The sequence below is a fragment of the Toxotes jaculatrix genome, chromosome 9 (assembly GCF_017976425.1).
Source record: "Toxotes jaculatrix isolate fToxJac2 chromosome 9, fToxJac2.pri, whole genome shotgun sequence".
Taxonomy (NCBI): Eukaryota; Metazoa; Chordata; class Actinopteri; family Toxotidae; genus Toxotes; species Toxotes jaculatrix.
The window spans coordinates 5,623,621-5,636,929 of NC_054402.1; the positions used below are offsets into that span (position 1 = coordinate 5,623,621).

The following is a 13,309-nucleotide window of genomic DNA, read 5'->3' on the forward strand; positions in this document are numbered from 1 at the left end:
AAGTCACTTGAAATTAATCTGAAACAGGGCAGCTTCTATGACTGGGCACCAGGCACCAGTTTGCAGTCGCCTCAGCAATGGAGGCTTTGAGTTGCACACTGAGACTCCATGTCCCCACCATACCTGATGATGCAGAAATAAAATCATGCCTCACGGATAGGATCAGCTTAGTTAAACACCTGGTCCAACTCACAAGCAGTTGGTGACCAGTGTACTGCTCTGCTCCTCTGTGTCATATGTGCAGAGTTTTAGTAAACCATACAAGAAACAACACAAAGCAGGTGAATTGAATTTATTTGGAAAGTTTTCCCAAAAAAATCAATTTCTACATTTGTAAAATATAATACAGAGGAAAAGAAAGCCGTACATGTGCTGCACTATGTACATAAATGTTATGACTGACAGCTACCAAGCACCTCACTCAATATCATTATAATGTTATACAGGACCTGATACTTATCCATAAGCAATGATACTGTGGTTTTGGATAAAATGCCCACTCGCTCATTATCTGTAAGCACCATCATACTAAGGATGGTTCAACTTCCACTGCTTTCACAGGAAATACATTGCATACAGGAAGTGAGTAACTGTTACTCTAAATAGTCACATGATGTTTCTTTTGTACAAGGCAAAGTAGGCAACATTTTTCAGTGCATGAAAAAAAAATTCATCTCTGAGGCCATAAATGAGAGGACTCAAACATCTTGGTGCAAGATAAAACACTACAAAGTTTAAGAACCTGACAATTTCATATAAACTATAATTGACCTGAAGCACAGCAGCATCTATGAATGGACACCACATCTGGATGAGACAGAGCAGCAGCTGAAAACCATGAAGAAGAACTGTTCTGAGCCCTTTTTGTGTTGATTTTTTATCCTCTCCTGATGCAGCTCTGGCTACTTTCATTATTTTAATATAGGAGAAAAGAATCACTATGCACGAAATTAAAAACTGGAATTGATATACAGCTGATCTAAGATGATGCTGCCATGCCTGTAATAAAACTAACTCCACTAAACACACCCAGTATTTTGTGTAGAAGCTAAGGGATGCTGATACAAAGATGGTGGAAAGGATTGCAATGCAGGGCACAGAGCTGAGACCGTGAATGATGAGAATGCCGTGCATAGTATTGCGTGTGGAGCACAGCTCTCCATGGCGCAGGGGCATGCAAACGGCCACATAGCGCTCCAAGGTCATTGCTGTCAGAGTAACTGGTGTTACAGTAAGATACAAAAGTGGCACAGAACAGATAGTGATGCATAACCACCCTTGAATGTTAATATCAAAATGGAGGAAAATGAGAAGGATGTTAGTCATGAATAACATCAAACTATCAGACAGTAATGTAACAGCAAATAAGATATAGCGAGCAGTTGTGTAGAAATATTCCTTTTGAAAAAAGGTTATGATGAGCAAAAAGTTGATGGAAAGAAAAAGCATCACCAGGACCTGCAGAATAATGAACCTGATCTTTCGGTCTAAGAAATTATCACCAGCCAGTGAGTTGTTAGCAGCCATATATCCTGATATCTGTTTTCAAAAGTGCTTGAGGCACTGACAGAAATTCTGTGGTGTCACTTTGTAATTTATCTGTCAATAGGAAATCAGATTATTTTTACAAAATGAACAGAGTTATGTTCAGATGCTGGTTAAAAGACAGCTGTTTACCAAACTCTCCATGCTGTTCCAAAGGTAACGTCTTCTGCTGAGCTCTGTGCAGCTCTCTGAGAGAGGGCTGTGCATGATGACTTTAAAGACTATAACATCCAAAAATAACACAGAATGAAACTTTGCTCACGTCAGTGCTGTCATGGCCACTTGACTCGTCCTATCTATGGCTGATGTCATCTAATCAGATCCCCAAATGACCTCAACTGGCTCCTTTCGACAGGAAGGAACTGTGAGCTCCTCACCCCGTCCTATCCTCTTTTGGTCACTTTTATCCACAATGTCATACATGCCAATGCATGACATTAATGTTTTAATGACATTAATGATGTCTAACATGAAGTCACTTGAAATTAATCTGAAACAGGGCAGCTTCTATGACTGGGCACCAGGCACCAGTTTGCAGTCGCCTCAGCAATGGAGGCTTTGAGTTGCACACTGAGACTCCATGTCCCCACCATACCTGATGATGCAGAAATAAAATCATGCCTCACGGATAGGATCAGCTTAGTTAAACACCTGGTCCAACTCACCAGCAGTTGGTGACCAGTGTACTGCTCTGCTCCTCTGTGTCATATGTGCAGAGTTTTAGTAAACCATACAAGAAACAATACAAAACAGGTGGATTGAATTTATTTGGAAAGTTTTCCAAAAAAATATCAATTTCTACATATGTAAAATATAATACAGAGGAAAAGAAAGCCGTACATGTGCTGCACTATGTACATAAATGTTATGACTGACAGCTACCAATCACCTCACTCAATATCATTATAATGTTAAGCAGGACCTGATACTTATCCATGAACAATGATAATGTGGCTTTGGATAAAATGCCCATTTGCTCATTATCTGTAAGTGTCACAACTGAACAGGGTTGAACCCAAAAGCACAACTCAAACGAGTAAGATCAAAAATAATGTCTTTATTTAACAAAGTAACAAATAATAATCACCCAATAGGGGAAAAAATGCAAGGAAACAAAGTATCAAAAAAGAACACAAAATCACTCTTACGAGGAAAAAACACAAACTCCAATCAAAGGAAAGGCAAGGCAACGCAACAAGGCAATAAAGAGAACGACCAAAGTACAAAAGAACACAAAAACCTGACATGGAGATTAATCACAAGGAATAGGCGCTGGTTCACTCAACAAAAAAGGGGAGACGCAGACTGTATATACACAACAGGTAAGGGGAAACAGGTGGAAACAATTAGGGCAGGGAAGACAATCACAAAGGCAGGAAGTAAAATGAGACAAGAAACACAAGGGCAATGATTTCAAAATAAAACAGGAAACCACGTGACAACATAGACGCGAGACAAAGGCATAACTTGACATAATTTCACAAGGTATGACAGTAAGCACCATCATACTAAGGATGGTTCAACTTCCACTGCTTTCACAGGAAAAACATTGCATACAGGAAGTGAGTAACTGTTACTCTAAATAGTCACATGATGTTTCTTTTGTACAAGGCAAAGTAGGCAACATTTTTCAGTGCATGAAAAAAAACTTCATCTCTGAGGCCATAAATGAGAGGACTCAAACATCTTGGTGCAAGAATAAACAGTACAAAGTTTAAGAACCTGACAATTTCATATAAACTATAATTGACATGAAGCACAGCAGCATCTATGAATGGACACCACATCTGGATGAAACAGAGCAGCAGCTGAAAACCATGAAGAAGAACTGTTCTGAGCCCTTTTTGTGTTGATTTTTTATCCTCTCCTGATGCAGCTCTGGCCACTTTCATTACTTTAGTGTAGGAGAAAAGAATCACTATGCACATAATTAAAAACAAGAATTGATATACAGCTGATCTAAGATGATGCTGCCATGCCTGTAATAAAATTAACTCCAGTAAACACACCCAGTATTTTGTGTAGAAGCTAAGGGATGCTGATACAAAGATAGCGGAAAAGATTGCAATGCAGGGCACAGAGCTGAGACCATGAATGATGAGAATGCCGTGCATAGTATTGCGTGTGGAGCACAGCTCTCCATGACGCAGGGGCATGCAAACAGCCACATAGCGCTCCAGCGTCATTGCTGTCAGAGTAACAGGTGTTACAGTAACATACAGAAGTATCACAACACAGATAATGATACATAACCAACCTTGGGCTGGGCAGTGTCCTGTCTGATGTGGTGGTGAGTGGTGTGGGAGCCCCTCAGGGCACTGTGCTCTCTCCTTTCCTGTTCACCTTATACACCAGTGACTTTCAGTACAACTCAGAGTCGTGCCATCTTCAGAAATTCTCTGATGACTCTGCTGTTGTCGGGTGTATAAGGGACGGACAGGAGGGGGAGTACAGGCGGCTGGTGGACGGATTTGTAGAGTGGGCGGGAGTGAATCACCTGCTGCTGAATGTGGACAAGACCAAGGAGATGGTGATAGACTTCAGAAGGAAGGGATCAGCTCCTCAGCCCCTCAGCATCCAGGGCAGAGACGTAGCTGCTGTGGAGGAGTACAAGTACCTGGGAGTGACCATCGACAACGGACTGAACTGGAAGACCAACAGCACAGCTGTGTACAAGAAGGCCTGCAGCAGACTCTACTTCCTGAGGAAGCTGAGGTCGTTCAACGTGTGCAGCAAGATGCTGGAAATCTTTTACCAGTCTGTTGTGGCCAGTACTCTGTTCTCCTCTGTGGTCTGCTGGGGGGGCAGCATCTCAGCCAATGACACCAACAGACTGAACAAACTGATCAGGAAGGCTGGCTCTGTCATTGGCTGCAAACAGGACTCTTTTGAAGCAGTGATGGAGAGGAGGACTCTGAACAAACTGTTATCCATCATGGATAACCCTGACCACCCTCTCCATCTTGTACTGGACGGACAGCGGAGCGCCTTCTCCAAAAGGCTCAGACAGCTTCGCTGTCATAGGAACCGCTACAGGAAATCATTCCTGCCACATGCTATAGGACTGTATAACTCATCACCCCTGTGCCAGAGATAACCTGTGTTATTGCTGTTATGATGATTATGCACCTTAACCTTGTTTACAACTGTATTTCATCCTGCACTCTTATTCATTTTTATTCTTGCACATTCATATTACTGTCCTACAGTTTTACAGTCTTAATAGTTTTCATAGTTATTTATAACAATTTTTTATCTTGCACTCCTATTCATCTTATTTTGCACATTCATATTACTGTTCTATAGTTTTTACAGTTCTTATAGTTCCATAGCTGTTTATAAGAATATTTCATTCTGCACTCTTATTCCTCTCATATTGCACATTCATATTACAGTGGTATAGTTTTTATTGTTTCATTGTTGTTTATATACTTATTCATCCTGCACTCTTATTCTTCTTATATTTGCACATCCATACTACTCGACTGTTTTGGTGCACTGACTTGCTACTATGCACATTCTGGAGAATTCATTGTACTACTTTGTACATTTGTACTCTGGTTTCACAAACTTAACTTATTGTTACCGCTGACTGTTACTTATACTTAGCTTTATTTAGCTTTTTTACTGCAGATTTATGTAGGGCAAATCTCCTTATTTTTTGTACTTGTTACCATTGTACTATTGTGTTTATTACCTGTACACGGCTGCTATAACAGTTGAATTTCCCAGTTTGGGATCAATAAAGTATTTTTATCTTATCTTATCTTATTGAATGTTAATATCAAAATGGATGAAAATGAGAAGGATGTTAGTCATGAATAGCATAAAACTATCAGACAGTAATGTAACACCGAATAAGATATAGCGAGCAGTTGTGTGGAAATACTCCTTTTGAAAAAAGGTTACGATGAGCAAAAAGTTGATGGAAAGAAAAAGCATCATCAGGACCTGCAGAGTAATGAACCTGATCTTTCGGTCTAAGAAATTATCACCAGCCAGTGAGTTGATAGCAGCCATATATCCTGATATCTGTTTTCAAAAGTGCTTGAGGCACTGACAGAAATTCTGTGGTGTCACTTTGTAATTTATCTGTCAATAGAAATCAGATTATTTTTACAAAATGATCAGAGTTAAGTTCAGATGCTGGATTAAAGACAGCTGTTTACCAAACTCTCCATGCTGTTTCAAGGGAAATGTCTTCTGCTGAGCTCTGTGCAGCTCTCTGAGAGAGGGCTGTGCATGATGACTTTAAAGACTATAACATCCAAAAATAACACAGAATGAAACTTTGCTCACGTGAGTGCTGTCATGGCCACTTGACTCGTCCTATCAATGGCTGATGTCATCTAATCAGATCCCCAAATGACCTCAACTGGCTCGTTTCGACAGGAAGGAACTGTGAGCTCCTCACCCTGTCCTGTCCTTTTTTGGTCACTTTTATCCACAATGTCATACATGACAATGCATGACAATGGATGACATTAATGTATTAATGACATTAATGACATTAATGATGTATAACATGAAATCACTTGAAATTAATCTGAAACAGGGCAGCTTCTATGACTGGGCACCACATCTGGATGAGACAGAGCAGCAACTGAAAACCATGCAGAACCACTGTTCTGTGTTCTCTCCATGTTGACTTTTTATTCTTTTCTGATGCAGCTTGGGAGACTTTCATTTTTTGAACATAGAAGAAAACAGTGTTGATGCACATAATCAAGAATCGCAATTGATATACAGATGATCTTAGATGATTTCACCATAAGCTGCCACAGCAGTAACCAATGACTTTTAGGCCACAGTTCTTTGCAATCGCCTCAGCAATGGAGGCTTTGAGTTGCACACTGAGACTCCATGTCCCATTATACCTGATGATGCAGAAATAAAATCATGCCTCACGGATAGGATCAGCTTAGTTGAACACCTGGTCCAACTCACCAGCAGTTGGGGACCAGTGTACTGCTCTGCTCCTCTGTGTCATATGTGCAGAGTTTTAGTAAACCATACAAGAAACAACACAAAACAGGTGGATTGAATTTATTTGGAAAGTTTTCCAAAAAAACTGTCAATTTCTACATATGTAAAATAAAATACAGGAAAGGAAAGCCGTACACTTTTTAAAAAAGGTTACGATGAGCAACAAGTTGACGGAAAGAAAACGCATCACCAGGACCTGCAGAATAAAGAACTTGATGTTTCGGTCTAAGAAATCATCACCAGCCAGTGAGTTGTTAGAAGCCTGTGTTATTTTTATAAAACAACCCAGATGCCTGCTAGCTCATTCTCTATGAGCACCATCATACTAAGGCCAGTTCAACATCCACAGCTGTCACAGAAAAAATATTGCACACAGGAAGTGAATAGCTGTTAATCTAATTAGTCACATAATGTTTCTTTTGTACAAGGCAAAGCAGGCAACGTTTTTCAGTGCATGAAAGAAAACTTCATCTCTGAGGCCATAAATGAGAGGACTCAGACATCTTGGTGCAAGATAAAACACTACAAAGTTTAAGTACCTTACAATTTCATATAAACTATAATTGACATGAAGCACAGCAGCATCTATGAATGGACACCACATCTGGATGAAACAGAGCAGCAGCTGAAAACCATGAAGAAGAACTGTTCTGAGCCCTTTTTGTGTTGATTTTTTATCCTCTCCTGATGCAGCTTTTGCCACTTTCATTATTTTAGTGTAGGAGAAAATAATCATTATGCACAAAATTAAAAACTGGAATTGATATACAGCTGATCTAAGATGATGCTGCCATGCCTGTAATAAAACTAGCTCTATTAAACACATCCAATATTTTGTGTAGAAGCTAAGGGATGCTGATACAAAGATGGTGGAAAGGATTGCAATGCAGGGCACAGAGCTGAGACCATGAATGATGAGAATGGCGTGCATAGTATTGCGTGTGGAGCACAGCTCTCCATGACGCAGGGGCATGCAAATGGCCACATAGCGCTCCAAGGTCATTGCTGTCAGAGTAACTGGTGTTACAGTAAGATACAGAAGTGGCACAGCACAGATAATGATACATAACCAACCTTGAATGTTAATACGAAAATGGGTGAAGATGAGAAGGATGTTAGAAACGATTAACAACAAGCTATCAGACAGTAACGTAACAGCAAATAATATGTAGCGAGCAGTTGTGTAGAAATATTCCTTTTGAAAAAAGGTTACGATGAGCAACAAGTTGACGGAAAGGAAAGGCATCACCAGGACCTGCAGAATAAAGAACTTGATCTTTCGATCTAAGAAATCATCACCAGCCAGTGAGTTATTAGCAGCCATATATCCTGATATCTATTTTCTAAGCAATCACGTGTTTGAGGGACTGGCAAAAATTCTATGGTGTCACTTTTTAATTGACAATTCTATTGTCAACAGAAAATGAGATTATTCTGACAAAATGATCAGAGTTAAGTTCAGATGCTGGCTCTGTGCAGCTCTCTGAGAGAGGGCTGTGCATGATGACTTTAAAGACTATAACATCCAAAAATAACACAGAATGAAACTTTGCTCACGTCAGTGCTGTCATGGCCACTTGACTCGTCCTATCTATGGCTGATGTCATCTAATCAGATCCCCAAATGACCTCAACTGGCTCCTTTCGACAGGAAGGAACTGTGAGCTCCTCATCTTATCCTATCTCTAAGCCAAAGCCCAGCCACCACACAGAGGACACTCATTTATGTGACTTGTATTCCCAATGTCATTCATTTCGAGCTCATGACCATAGATTAGGGTTGGAACATGGATTGACAAGTAAATCAGTTCAGTACAATGTCCGCATTACTAGTGAGGTTGTACTAACCCAAGTGTTGATTTTACACTCCATTTTACACTTTCTCTTGAACTACAGCGACTCGTCATGGCCTCAGACTTACAGTTGTTGATTTTTAATCCAGCTGCTTCCCACTTGAGTGTAAACCACCATGGTTCATGCTGAAGGATATTGTCTGTAGAAGTGAGCATAATCACATAAAATGCAATTCTGAGGTCCCCAAAGTGGACACTTGTTATGATCAGCCCCTAACGGGAGCTATTGTGAACTCTTTTGGAATGTTTTCGAACACATTCTTTATAGCCTGTATCTTATGATGTCTTTTGAACTTGTTTTGGACTGGTTTGGACACTTTGTTTGGATCAGCCCTGTCAAAGACGCTGGACCAGGAGGCCAGAGATACTGGCGGTTAAGTTCAGGGGGCCGACTAGGCAGACAGAGCAGCTTGGGAGGCCGACCAGACAGGTGAAGGCGCTTGGGAGACCAACAAGACTGGTGAAGACACTTAGGGGCCTTACCAGACAGATGGAAATGGTCAGATAGCCAACCAGTAGGGCGACAGTAGAAGGCGAGCCACTACTGGAGTCGAAGCTGGAGGGCGACAGGGGTAAAGACGAGCCCAGAGATGAGGAGGCTGCCGATGGAGGGGCAGGATCAGGTGTCGGCCAGACTGCCGCCTGGAGACGAAGGGCAGGTGTCGGATGGCCCAGTGAACGGAGACATGGAGCAGGTGTCGCCCGAGGCACCGACTGGAGACGAAGGGCTGGTGTCAGACGGACCGCCGACTGGACGTGAGGGGCAGATGTTGGCTAAGGTGCCGACTGGAGGAGCGGGGCAGGTGTCAGCCGGACCGGCTACTGGACATGAAGGGTAGGTGTCGGCCAGACCGCTGACTGAAGAGCAGGAATTGGTGTCGGCCGGGCCTCGGACTGGACACGAGGGGCAGGTGTTGGCCAGACCGCCGACTGTAGACGTGGAGCATCAGCCAGGATGAGGCAGGAGGCTCAGGAGCAGGCAGAACGTCGGCCAGGATCCCCGATGCTGGGACATGGGAGACTGGCTGGAGGCTAGCAGGCCGGATGCTAGCAGACTGGGAGGCTAGCTGGAGGCTAGCATTATCCTCAAAGCACTTGAGCCCTTTGGGAAGGGAACTGCAAACAATGGCTTCTTAGAGAGTGTGCTTAGTTTCTTCATAAAACCCACCGGTACAGCTAGCTGTGGATATATTTCCATAGGAGTGACTTTAGAAAGCTCCTTCGTGAGAGCTTGCATGTCTACTTGGTCTTGGAAAAGGAGCGAGCGCTTGAGCTCAAAGTTAGCCTCACAAATGGAGTCTGCTGGGTGCATATCTGGTCATTTTGTCTGGTCAGTGTCATGAACAGGGAACACTGGTTTTGTACTGTAGTGGGCACTTTCGATCAGCCCTATCGAAGACGCTGGACCAGGAGGCCAGAGATGCTGGCGGGGGATACTGGCGGGGAAGTTCAGGGAAGAGAGGACCCAAAAATCCCCAAGACAGGCAGATTAGTGACTAAAAAGTCTTTTAATTAACTCAAAATCACAGGAACTCTGTCCAGGGCCAGAGAACAAAACTTAAACAACTAAAAACACACAGGAAGAAAAAAGGCTGGAAACATAGAACACAAAAAAAAACCTCCAAAAGTCCTTACCAGAAAACAAAAGGCAACCAAGGTAAGTCCATGAGCGGGGAGACGCAAGTGTATAGGTGCAAGAACAAGCACAGGGACTTGACAAGGTAGGGGAGGCAAGGCAGAAGCACGCACGGGAATCAACACGGGGAACGAACACAGGTGAAGACACAGGCAGACTCAGGTATGGACACAGACAAACTGACAATAACACAGGGAAATAACGAGACTTGAATACACAAGGCAATGAGTAACAGGTAACACCAATTAGGGCGGGGCAGACAATCACAAAAGGAAGGAAAACCAGACAGAGGCTCAACATTATGCAGTTTAAGTACATGACTTTAATAACCTGAATGACATTAATGAATATAGTTGAAAAAAATTCTGAAGTAGAGCAGATTATATGGCTGGCCACCAGCTGAATGAGACAGAACAGCAGCTGGAAACCATGCAGAACCACTGGTCTGTGTTCTCTTCATGTTTTCTGCTGTAGCTTGGGAAACTTTCATTATTTTAAAAGTTCACAAGCAAATATCCATATTATGAACATATGTGTCACTGTTTGACTGACAGTGAAATGATCCAGTTTGACAGTCTAGTCAGCAACATGAACACAGTGACGCGTACTAGAGAAATTAATGACATGCTACAATTTCCATCCAAAGCCATGAATGTGCTGCACTATGTACATAAACTTTATGACTGACAGCTACCAAGAACATCACTCAATATCATTATAATGTTATGCAGAACCTGATACGTATTCCTGAGCAATGATACTGTGGCTTTGTAGAAAACCACCCAGAGGCCTGCTGGGTCATTATCTGTGAGCACCATCACATTAAGGCCAGTTCAACATCCACAGCTGTTACAGAAAAAATATTGCACACAGGAAGTGAATAGCTGTTAATCTAATTAGTCACATAATGTTTCTTTTGTACAAGCCAAGGTAGGCAACGTTTTTCAGTGCATGATAAAAAACTTCATCTCTGAGGCCATAAATGAGAGGACTAAGACATCTTGGTGCAAGATAAAACACTACAAAGTTTAAGTACCTGACAATTTCATATAAACCATAATTGATCTGAAGCACAGCAGCATCTATGAATGGACACCACATCTGGATGAAACAGAGCAGCAGCTGAAAGCCATGAAGAAGAACTGTTCTGAGCCCTTTTTGTGTTGATTTTTTATCCTCTCCTGATGCAGCTTTTGCCACTTTCATTATTTTAATGTAGGAGAAAAGAATCACTATGCACAAAATCAAAAACTGGAATTGATATACAGCTGATCTAAGATGATGCTGCCATGCCTGTAATAAAACCAACTCTATTAAACACCGCCAATATGTTGTGTAGAAGCTAAGGGATGCTGATACAAAGATGGTAGTGAGGATAATAAGGCAGGGCACAGAGCTGAGACCATGAATGATGAGAATGCCGTGCATAGTATTGCGTGTGGAGCACAGGTCTCCATGGCGCAGGGGCATGCAGATGGCCACATAGCGCTCCAAGGTCATTGCTGTCAGAGTAACTGGTGTTACAGTAAGATACCAAAGTGGCACAACACAGATAATGATACATAACCAACCTTGAATGTCAATTCGAAAATGGGTGAAGATGAGAAGGATGTTAGACACGATTAACATCAAACTATCAGACAATAATGTAATAGCAAATAAGATATAGCGAGCAGATGTGTAGAAATATTCCTTTTGAAAAAAGGTTACGATGAGCAATAAGTTGATGAAAAGAAAAAGCATCACCAGGACCTGCAGAACAAGGAACCTGATATTTCGCTTTAAGAGATCATCATCAGCCAGTGAGTTGTTAGCAGCCATATTACCTGATATCTGTTTTCTAAGCAAACACACATGTGTTTGAGGCACTGCCAAAAATTCTGTAAACTGTCATTATGTTATGCGTCTCAACAGAAAATGAGATTATTCTTACAAAATGATCAGAGTTAAGCTCAGATGCTGGTTTAAAGACAGCTGTTTACCAAACTCTCCATGCTGTTTCAAGGGTAAAGTCTTCTGCTGAGCTCTGTGCAGCTCTCTGAGAGAGGGCTGTGCATGATGACTTTAAAGACTATAACATCCAAAAATAACACAGAATGAAACTTTGCTCACGTCAGTGCTGTCATGGCCACTTGACTCGTCCTATCAGTGGCTGATGTCATCTAATCAGATCCCCAAATGACCTCACCTGGCTCCTTTCAACAGGAAGGAACTTTGAGCTCCTCATCTTATCCTATCTCTAATTTGGTGACTACTCAAAGCTCATGACCATAGGTTAGGTTTGGAACATGGATTAACTATTAGATCAGTTCAGCACAATGTCTGCATTGTTCTAGTGAGGTTGTACAAATCCAAATGCTGATGTTACACTCCATTTTGCACTTTCTCTTGAACTACAGTGACTTGAACTTATTCAGCAGAGTAGTCCATCATTTTCTAATTAAGAACAATGGCCTCAGACTAACAGGTGCTAATTTTCATCCCAGCTGCTTCACATTTGACTGCAAACCCCCCTGTACATGCTGAAGGTGATGGTCTGGTGAAATCAGCAGAACCACATCAACTGCAATTCCTAGGTCCCCAAAATGGACACTCCCCTCCACCCACCTGTGCCTTGAGAATCTTTCAATGAAAATCACAATTGGTGACAAGGTACAATCTTGGTGGAGGCCAAGACTCACTGAAAACATGTTGATTTCCTGTTGAGGAAAAAGACAGAGCTCTCATTCTGGTCTTATACAGACCGGATGGCTCATAGCAATGACCTGTGTTTCCTCCAACCAGAATGACTATATTAGTCATTTGTCTCTACCTACTGACATGTCACATAGCACCATCTCCTGAAATAGCACGCCTAAGGTGGTAGGGGTACTGGACCTTTGTTGTCATGGTTGAAATAATAAAGATGGCATAAAGCTCATGCTACAATCACATTTTAGTTAAGTTTAGGCAACAAAGACTGTTTGGTCAGGTTTAGAAAAAGACCATGGTTGGGGTTGACATAACTTCTTCCTTCAGGTTGGAGGACCTTTGCCCTTAAGGCCCAATAATAATCACGCAATTAAGGACGTGGAACGGTCATGGCTAAAACACACAACGCTGACTATTAGAGTCACAGAGGAAAAAAAACAGCGGTCTTCTGTGTCAATGTCATGTGTTTTGATGTCTGATCCATCCACCAACTAACTCCTCCTAACACAGATTTTGTCTCTCTTTATAATACATCACCTTACTTCCTCTTTTGCTCCCATTGTAATCACTATGGCCGCTAGAGGTCACCTAACAAAAAA

General features: G+C 41.9%; 4 protein-coding genes across 4 annotated transcripts; all 4 read right to left on the minus strand.

Moving 5' to 3' along the window:
• Nucleotides 1-606: 606 nt before the first annotated feature.
• On the minus strand, nt 607-1,527 carry LOC121187299 (odorant receptor 131-2-like). The gene has a single exon (XM_041046482.1). The coding sequence runs from the start codon at nt 1,525-1,527 to the stop codon at nt 607-609; it is 921 nt and encodes a 306-aa protein (XP_040902416.1).
• A 1,604-nt stretch (nt 1,528-3,131) lies between these two features.
• On the minus strand, nt 3,132-5,565 carry LOC121187300 (odorant receptor 131-2-like). The gene is made up of 2 exons (XM_041046484.1): nt 5,331-5,565; nt 3,132-3,817 (listed from the first exon to the last, which is right to left on the minus strand). Exons 1-2 carry the CDS (start codon nt 5,563-5,565, stop codon nt 3,132-3,134), a joined length of 921 nt encoding a protein of 306 aa, XP_040902418.1.
• Nucleotides 5,566-6,934: 1,369 nt separating this feature from the next.
• On the minus strand, nt 6,935-7,855 carry LOC121187302 (odorant receptor 131-2-like). The gene has a single exon (XM_041046486.1). The coding sequence runs from the start codon at nt 7,853-7,855 to the stop codon at nt 6,935-6,937; it is 921 nt and encodes a 306-aa protein (XP_040902420.1).
• A 3,064-nt stretch (nt 7,856-10,919) lies between these two features.
• LOC121187303 (odorant receptor 131-2-like) lies at nt 10,920-11,840 on the minus strand. The gene has a single exon (XM_041046487.1). The coding sequence runs from the start codon at nt 11,838-11,840 to the stop codon at nt 10,920-10,922; it is 921 nt and encodes a 306-aa protein (XP_040902421.1).
• Nucleotides 11,841-13,309: the final 1,469 nt, after the last annotated feature.